Source organism: Pocillopora damicornis, chromosome 10 (genome assembly GCF_964200805.1).
Source record: "Pocillopora damicornis chromosome 10, jaPocDami1.2, whole genome shotgun sequence".
In the NCBI taxonomy this organism is placed as follows: Eukaryota; Metazoa; Cnidaria; class Anthozoa; order Scleractinia; family Pocilloporidae; genus Pocillopora; species Pocillopora damicornis.
This window is the reverse complement of record NC_142679.1, coordinates 1613510-1632315: the sequence shown is the minus strand read 5'-3', so window position 1 is coordinate 1632315 and position 18806 is coordinate 1613510. Positions and strand designations below refer to the sequence as shown.

Sequence of the window (18806 nt, the reverse complement as noted above, 5' to 3'; positions counted from 1 at the left end):
AAAATTAAAATTCCAGCCCCTCAAAAAATGTCCCCGCTCAGGATTCAAGCCGCGATGAAATCTTTACCGCTGCTATTTTCAGATGGATGAAGAAGAAAAACTGAAAACATTACCTAACGCAACAGAGAGTTGAAAGGTTACATCTCAGCTGGACTGTGCTTGATCATTTGCCTATTCTTCTCGTTCCCAAAACAAAATAGGCGCGCCTTTCACAAGCCGGAGGGGAAATTATCGCTATTAGATGGTGATTTCTTTGTTTATGGGGCAATTTATGGCAAACAAAGGCATTTTTAAGCCGAATGGCTAGTGGGTATTTAAAAATGAAGTCAGGTGTAACGTTGTGTCATAAACGATTAGCAATATTTAGCAACACAAGTTGAGAACACTCTCGGAGATCAGAGTCCATTTCTCTTATTTTTGAATTTTTCCTTGGAAGAGTTTTTCTCTCCCGTAGAGCTTTAAAATGAACCCCACTTAAGAGCACCAAGGAAGATGATGTACAGAAAAAGCGATAGAAGAATTTGACAATTGACTAAAGGCTCTCAATACAATTTTCTTCCTTAACTGAGAAGTACTCGTTCGCTCTATTCAGTCGCAAGCAACATGTCAGTGGACTTTGCAGCTTAAAGCCTGCTTAAAGAAATCACGATGCCTTTAAAGAGCACAATGCGAGAACTGCAATTGAACATTATAAACAATTAGTCCTCAAAGAGTTGAAAAGATATGGGAGTGAAATCAATATGATTCACCTGCTGGGATGAACTTGGCACCAGGAAGGACAAAGAAGGAAAAACATAGTAAGGGAAATTGTAAAGTGCTATCAGTATTCAATAGTTATGCCTGAAGCTAATTTTTTTCTGAAAAAGTTTCTTCTTCTCTAACATCAAGGCTCGAAACTTCTACTATCCATAATATGAACGATAACCGCACGAAAATACAAAAATATGGCTTCCATCTGTAAACAATGCGGTATCTTCTATAAACAACTGAAATTTTATCATTAGATTTAAACCGTGCTTCAACATTTTTACCGTCTTTCTCGACTTTTAATCAGATAACCGCTATCGAAGTGAAACTACCAACCCACCGCGAGTTTACACGCCGATTAAGACGAACTAACTCGTCTCCAACCAGAGGAACATTTCATTTGGAGTTAATAACTTTAATAGTTTCGGAATGTTTTCCCCTGATATGCTTTTGCTTCTGGATTACCACAAGAATAAGCAAACTTTCACTCCAAAGACGTAACTCCGGAGAGGAAAAGGTGAACTGAAAAACTGTCTGCAACTTTGTCTTTATAAATCCTATAGAATTTCCGCAAAACTGACATCAAAATAAAAGTGATTAGCTTAAACACAAGCTAACTGCACCGACCTTACGCAATAAAACTCACCAGTTCTAAGAAATGACAGATTTTCAAGTTGTTTGAGAAAGCGAGAATAACAGGCCACGAGTACATTTCAAAGTGGACATGGTCAATTCTTAGGCTATCAAACCGAAAAAGAGACTACCACTGGCTGAAATTATTCGCAGCAGTAAAAACTGAGAAGTTTCTTCCCACAATATCGACACATTACCGAAAAAGAAAGGTGATGAGAACAAATATACACATCAGTAGGAAATGAGTGTTTGATCAAATACCAATTTCTCAGGCCTTACTACAAGAAACATACGGAAAACAGTGAGTAGAAATTGTATTAAGAGTAAAGGGGTTAATCGCTACCGGGCTTAAAACTGATATCTGTCTAAGACACCCTAAAATTAAACAAACTTCAGTTCAGTTGGTGTTCTTTGACACGACGTTTCGCGAATGAAAGATTTCTAGTCTCTTGGCGTTTTGTGTGGGAAAAACAGATTTGAATACAAGGAGTCAACAAACTCCCACGTAACTCGTTAACTATCACGTAACCACGCGAGTCGGCAGATACACCGCCACGCGTCCACGCGCCCACGTAGTCACTCAGAAAAGAACCATACAACAGGTAGCTTTAAATGCTTTGTTCATACGTTACAAAAATATTCCTATTTTTCAACAGTATTTTCACTTAGGAAGAAAAATCATTCCACAAAATCATTCGTCAAGGTTTACACCATGGTTGTAAAAACTCACAGAGCTTAAAATACATTGTCACCCTATATACATATATAAATCTTCAGCAAGATGCTATCGTAAATTTTATCTGACAAGAAATGCTGCGCTATGACCACTTCTGTACTTGCATCATTGTTACTGTTGATTTTCAGCTGATAGATAGGTACACAGATTAACCATCTTCAGCACTAGCCAATTGTAAATAACTCCCGACACAATGCCGATGTCTACGTGCACATCACGTGTGTTACTTCACGCGCTTTCAAAAGACAAGGTTTTTGCGAGTGATACGTTTCCTTTTATTCAATAGAGTTCATGCTCGTAACTTTGCGGTGTTCTGCTTATGAGGGCCATAGTCCTGTCTGCTTTCTAAGAGTAGAACGGATAGCTGACGTAATAAGCTAAACCCTCTCCAACAAGCTTCAATCACATTTCCTGTAGACGACAAAACAAAACGAAAAACTTTTTTTTTTTAAGACTTACTCCAGCGATTATCACTGAGTCAAAAAATATACAGTAGTATTTGCGGAGTAAAATAGGTTCAAAAAAACTTACCATAGCTTAACTTGTCTTTACTTATCATTGTATCCTGGTCACCTCGGTGAAGGGTTCGGAGAATTCTAGAAAAAATTACCCTTTGAGTCACTCGTTCCTCAAAGCTCGAATGAAAGAGTCAAAATATTCTTATCTATCATTCCTGGGTGAAATATCGAGGGAATTTGACTGCTTTAACATGAATGATTCGACTATAATTCTAGGGAAGAAAGGTAAATTATTCGACCCAAGTAAACATTTCTATTAATAAGGTGCTATCAGTTTAGAAAAAAATTTTAATTTGTCCCTAATTGAAGGGGAAAATCCCAGAACCTACGACACGCAAACTTTACTTTCGAACTGTGTTCGGAAAACGATCACAGCAATGTGGGAACAAGCTTTGCTCAGGGTCAATGTTCCGTTACATTTGATTGGTTTAAATAGAGCAGTGGTTTGCCTCAACTTAAGACTGATTGGTCCAAGGATCTCACGCCATCCTCCCTGCCAATCATATGCCCCTTTGAGTTCTTGTTTGCTTGCTTGCAAAATTAATCTTCATTTGATCGATAAATGTCCTATCTGTAAACCTTATCCAAAGACGCTCGATCCCACATCAAAGCTGAACACTATTTTAAAATCATGTTATATTAGCGTCAGTGTTAGAACTACATATCCAGTAGGTCTTAATCAACTCAGGTGTCAAAAAAAATAACAGTGCAGGCAAAATACGGATAACGAAAGGGTTAAATTGTCTAAGGAAAACTTAGGCGCCACAAAACGAGACTTCAATGACCATTTGCACAAAGATTCAATTAATAAATTGTTATCTGCAAGAAGAGACGCTGGACAAGCAGACTAACTAAGGCAACCGAACATTTAGAGTAATGGCTAGCACGCATTACATCCATGGTCACGTTCGCCAATCACGTCGCACAACGTTTCAAATTGCTTGAGTGATAAACAAAGGCAAAGCATATTAAACACGTACCTTAAGCTCCATAACCTGAAAAGGTAAGTGAACTGTTGCGCCTCTGTGCTCTATAACCAGATAACCTCTTTTTTCTGATGCCCGAACCACCTTTACAACTTCTCCTTTCTTCAGGAGAACTTCGCTTCCGTCATCTAAAGGTGGCAGTAAAAAAAAAAAAAAAAAAAAAAAAAAAAATTATTTTCTTATTTGCCAATTATAATGAAGCACATAGTCCACTCACCTGGATAATCCATTTTCATGATACGATTTTGTGGGAACCCCATCTTCATATTTCCTAGCACAGTATACGGACGGCTTTTAGGCAAAGGTGGGGGAGTCTCCTGAAAAGATGGCAGCAAAAAACTTAAGATTCTGTCCTTGTTTTCCATTTTCGCGGTATTTTTGTTTTAGATCGATTACAAAGCGGTGTAGAGTAAAAACAATGCTCTATCTTACGTTACGAACCATTTTTTCATACTAAACAGCAGTAATCCTAAATGAATCACTGTATTCCCAACTCTCTCCTTTACGAAAGCCAACCTACCATATCGATTCCGAAGAGACAGCATGACTGGTCGGCAGCCTTCGTGTCAACCCGAAGCTCATCCGACAGGGAAACTGATCTGCGAACAAGACTGTAAAAAGAGATATTGAGTTAAAGCGACGAGGCTTAGTTAGGGGAGAAGCAAACTACAGTCTTGGACGACATCGCGAAAAAGCAATCAAAGTACTTCATGAACGTGGGACAAAAATAAAATCTAAGCTATGCGTCTTGACGTCGTGGCAAATTCACTACCAACCTTAACCTTATCCCTCCTTACTACTCTTCAAATACCTTTGGCTATCGGTTTACCATATTTACCTGTGATTAGTTTTGCTACCCTGCCGGCCTTTTCTCTGAAGTTCCAATGAACGTTTTAGGTTTGGCCATCTCTTTCGACAGATCCATCTCCTGAGCCAGCATTGGATCGTCACAACGGCCTTCACTTTTCTTTCTTCGTATAATTTGTCCAATTCTTGCTTCACAACCTCACTACAAAAGTCCACGACAAGCGACGAACAATTATTGTGCAAAGCCTGGCACACATTAAAAAAAGTATCATAATGTCCATCTGTTTTGTTTCAACGTCTTCCCTAATTCCAGAGGTTTTTCCTTTCTATTTTGCACTGAAATTCGGAGCGTTACATCAAAAAAAAATGCGAAAGAAAGACTCACTAATTGAGAAAACTGAAAATGAAAAAAAAAAGATTGCAAGTTACCTGTAGAAAACGTATCTCTTTCCCAGTACCCAAGAGCCAAACATGACGTCATTATTGGGCTTGTCAACTTTTCTCATCAGCGTCTCCAGAATATCTTTGCAATCCTCATACCCAGTCTCCTCCAGACCCCGGACTTTACGCGACGAGACAAAGCTATATTTCTTGGCGAATGCTTCAAGTCGAATGCGATTAGCGAGGGCTGAAATAGGATAATTATGTATAAGAAATTACTGATTAAACCGCATTTTGTGTGGGTAACTTTTTGATAAAAGTGACGAGGGACACGCAAAGCTCTTCCCATGTGGTTTGCATCATGTATCATGTAATCTATATTCATTGGTTTTTTTTGTCGTCAATTGTATCACGATTCGTCTCAAGGCCTTACAGAACAACGGGCTCTTTTCGTTTTCTATACTTGGGGAAAAACGGCTGGGATTTTCAGTCGCTTTACACTCCATTTAAATGTGTTTAACCCGTTCGCTCCCAACATCCCATCAGTAATTCTCCCTACAGCCTGCCATACGATTGTTATGATGTTAGTTCGGAAAATTTGGTATTTGATCAAGTAATAACACCCTAGTTAATATTTTCGTTTATTCTTATGACTTTTCTGCTTAATATTGTATTGATATTATAAGGAGAAATTCTGTCTTGGTAACTAAAGGGAGTCTAAGGGTTAACTACCTGACTGTAACAGTTGAAGAGTCTCGAATATCTGCAACACTCGAATCTGCTGACTGACAATTCCACGGTCGAAGGAATATGGCTCCTCACGGGTATTTATCTGTAATCAAAAGTGAAACACGAAGCAGGAGGTTAACGACAAAGATTAAAACTAACTGAAACTAACTGCTTTCCGAGGGAGAGTACTGTTGATAACTTTGGATACAGAGTGAAAAGAGATTTGTTTGACGGAAAATGTATCAATTGAGACACCTTTCCTCCCTTCTGGTAGAGCACAAAAAATTGTGCCGACCACTAAAAAAGTTTTTAGATTTTTATTTCACTGAACACATGAAATAAACACTTCATGCGTCACCAGAAGAGCACAAGATTGTAAGTAGAGCATGAGTATGGAAAGTTACCTGAGATTTATTGGTTTTGCTTTACTTTGCTCTGTGATTGGTCCATAAAACTCGTGCCACACTCTCAACCAATCACTACTTGGTCGCCCGCGTTTTCCCGCGCTTTAGGCAGTTTGGTTACTTTCACCTTGAGTTTTCATTGGCTCTTAAAGGTATTTTTTTTTACATCTGATTGACTGTTGTAATAACGTTTATTTTCTTTTCATCTGATTGGCTGTCGTGATGACGTTTGTTTTCTTTTTACGACACTTAATCGGAAAATGCTCGAACAACAAAATAAGATAGTTAAAACACGCCTACAATCATAACTTGCCTTTATACATCTCACAAATGTCGGTTGCGCCTGAACCAGGGTTTTGAGGAGACCATCAATTTTTTCCTATAAAAAAAAGTAGAAAGAAAAATTAGACAACACACCGTGAAGGCGTCGATGGGATTTAATGATACTAAACTGTGGGATTCTTTAACCCTTTTCCCTCCCAGGATCTCATTACTCTCTGTCTCACAATTCCTATGATGTTAGTTCGGAGAATTTGGTTTTGGATCAACTAAAAATATCTTTTTTGATAGTTCTCTTTATTCTCTTTACTTGTCTGTTTGATATTGTACTGATATTGTAAGGAGAAATTCTGTCTTGGTCAGTCACGGGATTTAAGGCTTATCTATTCGAAAGAAGAAAATTTGATAAATAAGCGAGGAGGAAGAGAATCTCACAATAACCGTCCACGGCAAACTTTCTACTTTTGCTCGAGACTTTAAAACATAAAGAAAAAGATTAGCCCTTGGAAAACTGACCTGAAATCCTTGAGAAAATGTACGAAGAGGTGCATCAGCTGTTCCTGCGGGGCTGTTATTTAAGTACAAAAAAGTTTTTTTAAACGATGCTGCGAGAGGCAAGTACTGCTTGCCCCTTTAATCCTTTACATTCCAACATCCGTATGTATATTCTCTATACTGTTCTCTATACATTTACAATTATATTGGTAGGGAGAATATGTTCAAACATCGAGAGCTTCTTGAGGCGGTGGTCACTTCCTGTACTCGCAAAGCCTTAATGTTTGATTCAGCAGTGGTATCATGATGTATACAGAAGTTAAATGCAAGTCACTCTTAGGGGCTAAATGGCTAGCATGTTATCTTCGGCTTAGAGCATTCTTTCACCTCAGAGTCAGTCCTGTATTACAATATTTTTTTATTTAACACTGTACTTTGATTGGTCGAGAAAAATCACATCACTCTCTCAAACGGTCAGATGCAAGCTACAACCTGGTAACTACCCGCGCTTTCCCGCACTTCAGACAGCCTCAATGACAAGAATTCAAATGAACCCCTGGAAAAACAACGTTCTGGTGATGTAGAGCAGTATTCCTTAAATCAAATTAACCCGTGACGAGAATCATGGATAGTAAAATAATTGTGATTGTCTCTCACCTTTGCGCCTCCTGAGCAGGGGTAGGTGATATCCTGTAAAGTACCCCCTTGGGAGCAGTTGTCTGTCCTTGCTGAGGTTTCAAATCATTGGTGAAAAGATGCGTAGCGAAACCAAAATTACAGTTCTAAAGAAAAAAAAACAACGAAAAAACACACTCGCCGTTATATACCACTTCCACTTGCCTGTAAATCCGCGTTTTCATTCTAATGAAGAGCCACTAAAAAACAGTATTAACTGGTATACACGGAGAAACACAGCTCCGCGGTCGACGTGACAGACACTTGACGTCACAGAATACCTTTGTTGCGTGTCGGTTAAGTTAATTCTGTCTTCCTCGAGATTGAAATAGCAATATACATTTAGTCTTTTGCCACTTTTAATCTGGTCGCACGTTTTTAACAACCACATGACAGAACATTGTGAAGAAATATTAGGCAATAAGTTATAGATTCACATCAAATTTCTTCCCTTGCCTGGTGAAGCCAGTCTGAATAACAAACCTGTCTTGAGAACACACAGATAATGTCATCATTAATTGAGTCTCTGTTTATGTTAAGAAGAGAGCTGGCATCATATACGACCTACAGAGAAGCAGAACTAAAAGTCAGCGTGTGCTGAAGAACGTCACGTTCAGAACGTCGCCGTCCCAGAAAACTCTCCCATACCAGGTTCCCAATCAGAAAAAGGTGTGACGACTTTGATTCGGTTTGACCACAATTCAACACTCTGTAATGTTAGCAAAGAGAAGAAGTAACCTCTTTTCCAGGACCTCTCTCCTCTCACCCTCCCCACCCCCCACCCCCCTACCCGTTTCCCTCCGCACTAAAGCCAGAAAGAGAGAGAAGAGGGAAGAAAAGGAAAGAAAAGAACCTGGAGACGAGGTTGAAAGTAAAGAGCTACTACTCACATTTCCATTGTAGTGCGATACTCCAAAACACGAACTCTCGGGATCTGGATCAAAAAAGCTGAAACGAAGAATCGTATCAAAGAAATTACAAAATTTTTTAATTGACTCTACCCGCTCTGGTTCGGAATCTGACCACCTTCCATATTGAACTATACAAATACAGTATGCTATTTTGTTCCTCTCCTTTAATCTCGGTACAAATAGAGTTCTCCGTCGGTCATAGTTGTTTGGAACGTTAATTAACATTTTTATCTTACCTATCGCTGTCTTTGTGCTGTCCCTTTACTTTTTGTAAGAAGTTCTGGTAGCTTCCTCTGTAAGAAATATTAGCCTTGTTGATACTTCCGCAACATTACCATCTCACGTACAATCTTCGCTGTGAATCCATAACTGTTACACTAGTTCTTTATTGCGGTTGATCACTCATTTACCGTTTTCCTTTTACCATTTATTATACATAGACTGTTTTAAAAATAACCGTTGCTCATATGCGTGTACCTTTTCTCGCGTCTATTAACACTAGCTCGTTTTCCGAGCATGACAGAAACGTGTCCCAGGTTTTTCCACCTTAACACTACTGAGTTGGAACGGTTAAATTTTTTCTATTTCTTGCTGAATGTTTTGTTATGATTAAAGCTACTGGAGCAGTGTTCTTTTGTGTGTCGAAAAAACCAAATCCAAAGTAATCCTTAGCGAGCAATCAGAACAAAGGTTTACATCATCGAAAGTAATTTGGGATTGCTTTGGTTAGCTTACAGGGAGCAGATAGCGCTTCAAACGCGGGAAGGCGCAAACAACCAAGACGCACTTTGTTTCATTTTTGCACTTGAATGTTTGAGAAAATGGCGAGAGGTTTCTGGACCAATAACAAGGAACAGAGAGCGCTTCAAACGCGGGGAAAACGTAAACAACCAAGACGCACTTTATTTCGTCTTTGCACCTGATTGGTTTGGAATAGCGAGAGTTTTCTTGACCAATTACAAAGTAATCCTTAGCGACCAATCAGCACAAAGTTTACATTATCATTAGCCAATGAGAGGTCAAGGTGATTTTTATCAAGCAAACTGCTTGGACATGGGAAAACGCGAATGACTAAGTCACGATTGCTTTAGGTTTTGTATCTAAATGGTTGAGGGGATTGCGCGAGTTTTCTGAACCAATTTTTTGGAGCAAAGGTAAGGAAAACCATAACAATCTCAAATTACTTTCGTCAATCAATTGGTTCTTAAAGAATGTAACAAACATAGACCTTCACTGTTTAGGAAAAAGAAGACCTTTCCATAAAATGAGAGTTGTAAAGCGCGATCACCTTCTTACCTTGCGAATAAGCTTTCTTTATCCAACACTGTTAAAATCCCAGCACGCTATAATCAAGAGAGTCAAATGAAAATTATGATAGCTTTTGATTCGACACCAAACAACGTAAATGGTTTGAACCCGGGGGTAACATGTAATAGCGTACTTTGACCGTCCGGGTGAGTGTAGTACCGAGAAGGACTGTTGTCGGTAGTGATGACTGGCGTTTCGACAACCTGTGCGGAAGTCATCTTCAGAGTCAAACTTAAGGTCTAGCAACAACGAAAGGTTGTAATCATGACAAAAATAATCATCAGATAAGAATTTTATGATAGGGCGGATTAACAGCTTACAGGATGCCTTTCGAAGGAAACTAAAGTATGCACATGACTATCCCCAAACAGAACAGAGGCCAACACCACAAGAGGTCAATGAGAACTGAAGACAATTATATGCAAATGTCGTCAAGCACAGAAAAACGTGGACGACCATGACGCGGTTTGTTTCACTTTTGCATCTGATTGGTTAAGAAAATAGCGAGAAGTTTCTGGGCCAATAACAGGAAACAGAGAGCGCTTCAAACGCGGGAAAACGCAAATGACCAAGACGCGCTTTGTTTCATTTTTGCACCTGATTGGCTCGGAAAACGGCGAGAGTTTCCTTGACCAGTTTTAGAGAGCAGAGTCAGTGGACTCAGTGGACTCCCGAATCACTTTCAACATTTTTGGAAAATGTTTTTAAAATTGCTCTCAGGCATTTTTTAACGTACCTGGCAAGTGAGTAGCTCAATGCACGGAGCGTTATCAAAATAATCCACTCCAAAATCTGAAAGAACACCGTCTTCCCTGTAGAATGAAGAGAGTTGAAAAAATCAAGGCTTGGATCTTGGATCCTTCCTAGAGAGAGAAATGTTGGAAAAAATCTAGAGGTAGCTTAAAAAGAAAAACACGTTTGAAGCAATACCTGCTGTACTCTTCTCTGCTCTTGAATATATGAGTGTTGTAGAAATGCTGCAATGTTTCAGAGCACAGATTTACACAGAGCTGTTCAAGTTGATTCACCTATTACAAGAGAAGGACAAAAAACAAAAATCAATGAGACCCAGAATTGACAAAAACAGATTCCAGCAGATAGTGAAGGGCAAACTCTTCTTGTATAAAACACCTGAGAGACTAATCATTATAAAGATTCTTCCACTCAGTGTTGGTGAAGGGAAAAGAAAAAAAAAGGGGGGGAGGTTACTATGGTAACAAAAAGAGGGACAGGTAGGGGAGACCCACAATGGCTCAAAATTTGCGATCCAAAGAATTATCAGCCTGATGCAAGATGGAAGTGCAAGTTGAGGGCAATAAGCACTTAACTTTGTGGCTATGATATTCACCATGCCTAATACATTCCTTGACTTATTGACAGTCATTGGTCCATGTCATACCTCACTGTTTTCAAAGCCAAACATATCAATGATGCCGATGAGTCCAGAGGCTCCCTTGGTGAACTGGAAACTACCATCCAGGCTGGGAGTGGATGGGGGAGTAATCACTGATAAAATATCAAACAAGATAGAAAATAAATTGAAGGTAATAAGGTAAACATCAGATTTTTATGCTAAAAAAGTTATCTTGCTGATGTAAGGCTAGTGAAATCCATAAACCCTCTGGCCTCTTAAAATAAAAATTTATTTTGGTGAGCTAAACATGTTTCTATTAGCAGGCTTAACAACCTTAATGAAACTCTTGTTAGTCTTGAAGGACATGCATGCTACCAGTTGAATAACGAAAGGAAAAATATACTACCCCAGTTTTCACTAAAAGGAAAAAATGAAGTTATATTATATTTTAAGAAACTGTCTAACTTATTACTTACACAAAATTGTACAAAATTCCAAAGAAAATTAATTTTCAATTCAATGTTTCAAATTTCACAATACCAGGAAGTGATGCCATTAGCAAACCATTGCTGGAGGTAAGTGGACTTTTACCCAGAGACCCATTTGATCCAGGAGAACTGGATGCAGCCCGCAATGACTCATAAGATCCTTGGGGTGATACTGACATCAGACTTGCAGGTCTCTTGTAGCTGTTGACTCGTCGGACAATAGCAGCTACTGTCCTGCAGTATAGTGCCTTGGCAAGACTGTCTCTGTTTGAATTTGCCTAACAAAAAGGAATCAAAAGACCCTTTGAGTCAACTCTGAATAGAGAGGAGGATTTGGAGTTGAATGTCAGTTCGAGACAAAGGGTTATTGGAGATTTTGTTTACTCATCCAATTGAATCCCTTCTTGATTTCTATGAAACTTGCTATTAAGCAATATTGCATAATCCAGTCTTGCATAATTTTGACTGCTCTTCTTTACTCATTACGTACATTTCCACTTGCTGAGCACTTAGGATAAAAGAGATTGTCAATTAGTTACACACCTAAACTTTGATCAACTTACAGTAACAGAGTCACACAGTGATCTAAGAATCTGTCCCCTCACATTCTTGGTTTTTGTGGTCAGACCTCTGTACAATGAAACCCCAGAAACGCCAAGAAGAGCTGCAACAGCTTTGATTTCTGTCAAAAATAGAAGAAAGACTTTCAACCCTTTAGTATCCTCATTTAAATCCTTCATTTTATGACTGGGTTATTCCCTAATACTTGAAATTATTACACCTACCATTATTTCCCTTGACATCAAGTTCAAGACCTTCACCATCAACAAACTCTACATTTCCAAGTAGAAGAATTGCCACTAAAATTCTGAGAACATCCACAAAAGGGATACCCAGAGAGGCCAGAGCTCCCTTAAAAAAGAGGTAGTCCATAAATTAAAACAAAGCATGCGTAGTCAAGACCAAGACTCAAAGGATACAAGGTTTAATGACATGGACCATCTAACTACATTAAATAGAGTAGAAATAATGTACAAATCAATTACAAATATCCTTTGACATTTTTTGTTGGATAGTTGGTTGTTTTGTACTGAAATCTAATGGAAGCCTCACACAAGACCTGTCACAAGCTGATTCTCTATTTGCTTTTCCTGCCTTACAAAGTATAACAATTTGATCATTAAAAACTTATTAGATGTGCTATTGTGTAGTTCTGCAGTGTGTTTTTAAACTACACATAAAAACAACTATAGTAATAAAATATATAAATGAACAATCATTGAAGATCACAATTACCCTCCACTGCTCAAATTTAGCTCTGAACACTTCCTCATCTTCATTGTAAGGAATGGGACTGCTACTCAGGTAAGACAAAGTGTGCACACTGTAGCCTTGAAGATGAAGCTTAACTAAAAAAAATGAAGAGCAAAAAGGCAAGTTGAGGTAGCCCAGTGTTATACAACCAGTCAAGTCTGAAGAAATGTGATGAAAAGTGAACAAAAAAAAAATCATAATTATTTAGGGATATCTCTTGATTTAACACTAAATTCTCAGTTCTCAAATCTAAAAAAATGTATGGCAAACAGTGTGAAGAATTGTTATTTAGATCTTGGAACTGAAAGGATTTAACTAAGAATAAATTTGAAATACAGCCTCTCCTTACAATACCTCTTTCCTCCTGAGTGATCCCATATAACAGCTGATAAAATATGTGAAAATTTCTTTCCTTCTCTGGTGGACATACGACTCTTGTCTGCAGCAACAAAAAGTCAGTTCTCAGAGTTGTAGCTAATGATAAGAACTGTGTAGACTTTAAGGGAATTCTGGTAACAACATTTTGTTCCCAATCTTGTGCAACCCCTTCACAGAAAGGCTTCCACGCTTCACATTTATAAAATGGCAAAGGCAAGACATGGGAAGACAACATGGTTAGCAATCACTCAAATTTTCCTAATTTCCTCACCTTATTACGGTGGCCTAGATGCTCAAGTGTGTAAAAAGTTTATCAAAACAGAATTTCATTCAAACCTTTTCATGTTGTTGGGGATAGTGGGATTTGTTGCTTGCTCTCCAGCAGGCAATCAACTCTTTCTCAGCCAGCAAGTTTAATCAGCAGCCCATCTACACAAAAGTTTTTCAACACAAGATGGGACAAGAGTTGTGATACCTCCACTCCCTCAGCCCTACACCCTTAATGAGGCATCCATGGGGTAAGGGTAACAGTGTATTATGGCTTTGATCAGAAAGCATGATATAAAAGTGTATTATGGCTTTGCTCAGAAGTATGATATGAAAAAATGGATTAAGATTTTGTTAAACTCTTCCTTCATATTCAACACCTTGCAGATACTTACAGAATCAAGGAGATAGCACTGGAGTTTGGTTCTCGATATCAAACCATCAGACAAATGGAATTCAAAAAGAGCCCCCTAAGACGTCAAGAAAGACAATTAGCAGATTAACATATTATTCAAAGAAAAAGAAATTGAACAATTTTTACTTAAAAAACATGGAAGGTATAAAATACACTAGCGGTATAATCATACCATTCTGGAGGAATCTGAGTTTGTTGGGGTCTTTGCGTTTCCTAGAGATTGGATCACTGCTATAGAGGCCAGAAAGTGCTAAAGGATAAAACAGAGTCAACATTTTATAACTATCAAAGGACAATGAATTAAGATACCAACTAAGCCCTCTAAATTTATGGCCATTCATCATTACATTGTCATATTAACTCCCTTGCTGTTACCTCACTTCGAGATACCCAGATATTCAGTAGGTGATGTTATAGCCAAAACCTCCATAAATGGTCATTTATTCCTGATCTTAATATCACTGTTGCCCAAAAGGCTGATTACATATTTCAAAGTAGATCACCTCAGTAACTGACATATGTCTTCTTTCTTAGCATATTTACCCACTGGATCTTCCTCAGTGTAATGGATGTTACTATATAAATACTCTAACCTTACAGATATCAGAATCCATTCCTCCCCCAGCCTGTTCTAACAGATGATGGACAAGAGCCTGGGCTGTGAATGTCTTCCCACTACCTCCACTCCCACTGAAAAATAAACAAATTTCATTTTTTATGTGGAAGGTGTAAAATTAACCTCTTGCCCTGAGTATTGCTCACCAGATTAGGAGGTCCAGGCAAAGACATTAAGGTTATAGCTTTACATAGTTTATCTCTACTGCTAGCAGTGATCATAGATTGCTGATGTGCTTTTTGTTGTTGTTTTCTCATCATTCTGAGATTTCATCGCTGTTCTAAATTTCAAGACTGAGATTATCCTGTATGGTGTTGTTACAAATTTATTTGGAAGAAATATACAATCTACCTTAGAACAATAACTTGTGGAGCACTGGAATAAGCCAACTTCCTTGTCACTCTTTGAATAACTGTCTGTAGTCTTTGATTATCGGAGAAACTCTGAGGTAGGCCTGTTCTGGACTGAGCTCGATCAAATGAATTCATAGCAATCATCACAGAACCTAAATTTGTCTGGGAAAAAGGAAAAGAAGAGACACAAGAGATTAAAGAAAATAAACACTCTGAGCTTATCTGTTGAGGCCAGGTGAGTGATTTAAAAACTTTTCAAATGTTCTCCTATTCCTAACATTCCAACTAGGTTATTATACTGGAAAACTAATCAAAAGTGTAGTCTAGCAGTTTTACAAAATAAACTTCAATTTTCTATGGGTTTACCAGTGCAATAGATGATAGGTTTATGACCAATCAGGGAACTTTAAGTATCTCAATTATTTTATTATGGTTAATTAATATATCATGGATATTCAGAACCTTCAGCACCACAAAATGTAAATAGCAAATGATACTAATTTCCTAAATATGGAACCAAATATTCTAAATTTTCCCATGAAGGGAAAACTTACCACACTGGTGAAATGGGAATTTAGACATTTTATTTAAAGGTTCAAAGGTAAAGAAGCATTAATTTCCATCAGATGCATATAAACAAGAAGAGGTTGAATGTCACTGTTTCCATTTTATCACCTACATAATTTTCAGCTGCAGCACTTCTTTGTTGAAGAGCTCCCAGAAGTGCAGCTTCTGTGATTGGTCCATTGAGATGGACTAAGTCATCTGGTGGTAGACTTGTTTGATTACCACTCACTGAATTTGAAGCCATACCATTTGTCTTAACTGAAAGAACAAAATGAATCCAACTCAAGAGAAAAACTCATGACTTTATATACAAAATAGCTCTTATTTCAAGACTAATGATTCAATGTGACTAAATAAATAGACAATCATGGATGCAAAAAGCACTATTCACCTGTTTGGTGTAGACTAATACTGAATATAATTACCTTCTCTATGATCTGGTAATGTAACTCCATTGAGCCTGATGCTTGATTTTGCTGTTAGTAGGGCTCTTAAGCTCATCAGTTCTGTGCCTAGTTTCTTTAAAGGGTCTTTCACAACAGATCCAGCTTCTACATTCCATCAAAATATAATGATATTATAACTATTATCAAAGGAATATGAATATTTGCCTTTGGAAGTTACAGCTCTCTGAGGATATCTGTTATATTTTGATAAAGTAAAAACTGCAGGACCTGGTTGTTCAAAGGGTGAATAACATTATCTGCTGAATAAATCTTTACCCAGTTGATAGCACAGTACGTTTTGTCAACACTTATGCCCTGGATAGCAATTTATCCTTTGGATAGCATTATCCACCCTTCTCTACAACTGGACCCAGAAGTTTTTCCTATCAAACACAAAATTAGGGTATCTGCAAATCTCTATCAATTTTCATCCCACACAGTATTAAAAATTGTACACTTTTTAACACCTGTGTATGATATTATACATTTTTGGCACATCAAACTAGAAAATACCTCATTGAAATAACAGATGGTATTTCTCGCTAAGTTTCACTCCCAAGTTCTCAATTGTAATTCTCCTTACTGTCTGTCATACAATTTTTATGAAGTTGGTTCAAAGAATTTGGTATTGGATCCACAAATAATCTCCTAATTGATATTTTCCTTTATTTTCATCACTTGTCTGCTTGATATAATGTTGATATTATATGGAAAAGTTATGTCTTGGTCACTCATGGCACTGTAAGGGTTTATATATTTTTTCTTCAATTCAATGAAATCAATCTTCAGTTTAATTCAAACAGAATCTCAAAACAAAAAGTAGAGAACACATTCCTGCGGAGTTTGAATACTGTACATCTTCAATTTGCACAATCTTTTCTTCACTCATTTATCTTGCCTATCAACATCAACCTTTCACAAAAAATGAAATTTGAAATCATCACATTCTTTCAATTTGTGTTTGGTTCAAGTTTAATTGATAGAAATTTACCCCCAGAGATAAGAAACGAAGAATGTTACAGTTCAAAAGCACAACGCTTTCCATACTAATTACATTACGCGTCTGCTGTTATCTAGTACATAATCTACCTCAATCTTAATCTCATGCGTTATTTGATATTTGATACCAGACTAGAAGTTTCAACTAATGACATTACAAAGCCCAGAATACATCCACGATTTTAAAATTACTTCAGCTCTGTTTCAGCCAAGTTCATATTTCAAAATTGCCCTATTTATACCCAATGTCAACAAACAAGCAATGCGTAGATCCTTGGGGCCAATTTAAGTTGGTCATTAACTAATAATTCCCACCTTTCCCCTTTAAGAGGCCGACATAAAGATGACGTACTCATTAACAAAGAATTCACTTCTCAGGAAACATTATTACTGCTTCTAAATCACAGCAGTGTTTGGAGGTAGACAAATCTGTACCTCTGCTACCAACGTGCGTTTCGAACCTTTGATCAATTGGTATCACTTTCTAACCTACCCTCCACATAATTCTTAAATCTGTGTTTTGGTGTCCCACATATTGCACAACGATTAAGTTCATCCCCTCTTTTAAGACTCTTTATCCACCATAATCTACTCCTTTTACATGAGATAACTTTAGTATTTAGTAACCCTGCAATTGATACAAACAATTCAAGAGATTGGAAGTGACTGAAGCGACGCTTTTCAGAGGTACACAACAAAATTCCTCTCTCACCTCGTTTGGCAGCATGCCTTCCATCCAAATTTTTCAGAGCAGGACTTGAGAGTAAATCATTGTGCAGTAATCCAAGCCGTTTCCCCATAGCACTGAGTTCCTGGGACAATCTTTCGTTTACATCTGACCCCTGTAACTTTTCGTGATCCCTTCCATTTGCCAGAGAACGCTCCCTAAAAGCTTTAAGCTCCAACCGAAGTTCTCCATTTTCCTCCGCTAATTTCGATGTGAGCTTCTTCTCCTCCCGTAGTTTCCTCGAATCTTCATTGTGTCGAACTTGAAAGCTTTTCAACAACTGTTCATGAGTGTGTCGTTCACTTGAGATTTCTTCGCGCATGTTAACAAGTTCATCTCGAAGCACTGCATTTTCCTTCCGGATACGATCAAATTCACCAATATCCTGAGGATTTGGATTCTTTGCAGCCATTTGATATGCTCTGTTAAATGTTCAGCGGGAGGACATTAATCCCTACAGGCTAAAACAAGAGAGCTTTTAACCGCCATATCGCCGAACTGACCGCACACACAGCCTCGAAGTTTGAAAGATTTGTTCACTACAAAAACGCTGTCAACCTGGCCAATCACAGCGCCGAATTCACTCCTGGGTCGGTGAAACCGACATTTCCTGTCTTCAGCTTCGTCTTTCACATCTTCCCCAGACTGGAAAGTCTGAGACGAAGTCATGCAAGTTTCTTTGTCAGGCTTTAGGAAGGTTTTTTTTTCGGACGGGGAGTTGTTTGACAGCAGCATGCATAACATATACAACAGGGGAGGGGAAGGAGGCTAGCGTAAAAATCCCCTCCCCCTCCCCCTCCCCCTCCCCTTCAACAGTCTGGACAGTGCTCGATCCAGATGACTCGTGCTACCGAATCAGGCAAATTCTATGCCAAAGGTGTTTTTTAAACTGACTAATTTAACACAATAGACAGTGACTTAGCTCTTTTCTTTTCTTGTGCGATTAAGTTTGACAACAAAAAGTCGTTGTCTCTCTACTAAGAGATTCAATCATTGAGGAAGGAAGTTGGTTGTCTCAATTAGGAAGTGGAGGGCAAGGCTCCGTTTGTTTGCTTTCTGTGCTACGATCAAGATATTAACAAAAAATTAAATATCAGCAAACGGAAGAGAATATACTGTTTTATTCCGTTTTTTGAGGTAAGACCTGTTCTAATATTGATCGATTTAAAGATACGGCTCGAGGCCCTTAAAGTTACTGCAGGAGTGGATCCAGGATTTTACACGAGTGATTTGCACCAACTTAACTGAGGGTAAAACAAGAAAGATAATTGAT

At 38.2% G+C, this 18806-nt stretch overlaps 1 protein-coding gene across 1 annotated transcript; it reads right to left on the bottom strand.

Annotated features, from left to right (window-relative positions):
- Positions 1 to 1983: 1983 nt before the first annotated feature.
- On the bottom strand, positions 1984 to 18272 carry LOC113667712 (unconventional myosin-X). Its single transcript, XM_089185051.1, has 30 exons — positions 17519 to 18272; positions 15787 to 15912; positions 15474 to 15619; positions 14793 to 14956; positions 14419 to 14515; positions 13998 to 14075; positions 13806 to 13880; positions 13120 to 13204; positions 12748 to 12860; positions 12237 to 12363; positions 12015 to 12133; positions 11504 to 11729; positions 11009 to 11115; positions 10540 to 10637; positions 10346 to 10421; positions 9598 to 9644; positions 8538 to 8594; positions 8281 to 8338; positions 7874 to 7954; positions 7373 to 7497; positions 6737 to 6788; positions 6255 to 6320; positions 5541 to 5640; positions 4857 to 5055; positions 4459 to 4629; positions 4141 to 4231; positions 3838 to 3937; positions 3615 to 3748; positions 2648 to 2712; positions 1984 to 2527 (listed from the first exon to the last, which is right to left on the bottom strand). The coding sequence occupies exons 1-29, from the start codon at positions 17943 to 17945 to the stop codon at positions 2686 to 2688; spliced, it is 3372 nt and encodes a 1123-aa protein (XP_089041177.1). The 5' UTR covers positions 17946 to 18272; the 3' UTR covers positions 1984 to 2527; positions 2648 to 2685.
- Between the last annotated feature and the right edge of the window lie 534 nt (positions 18273 to 18806).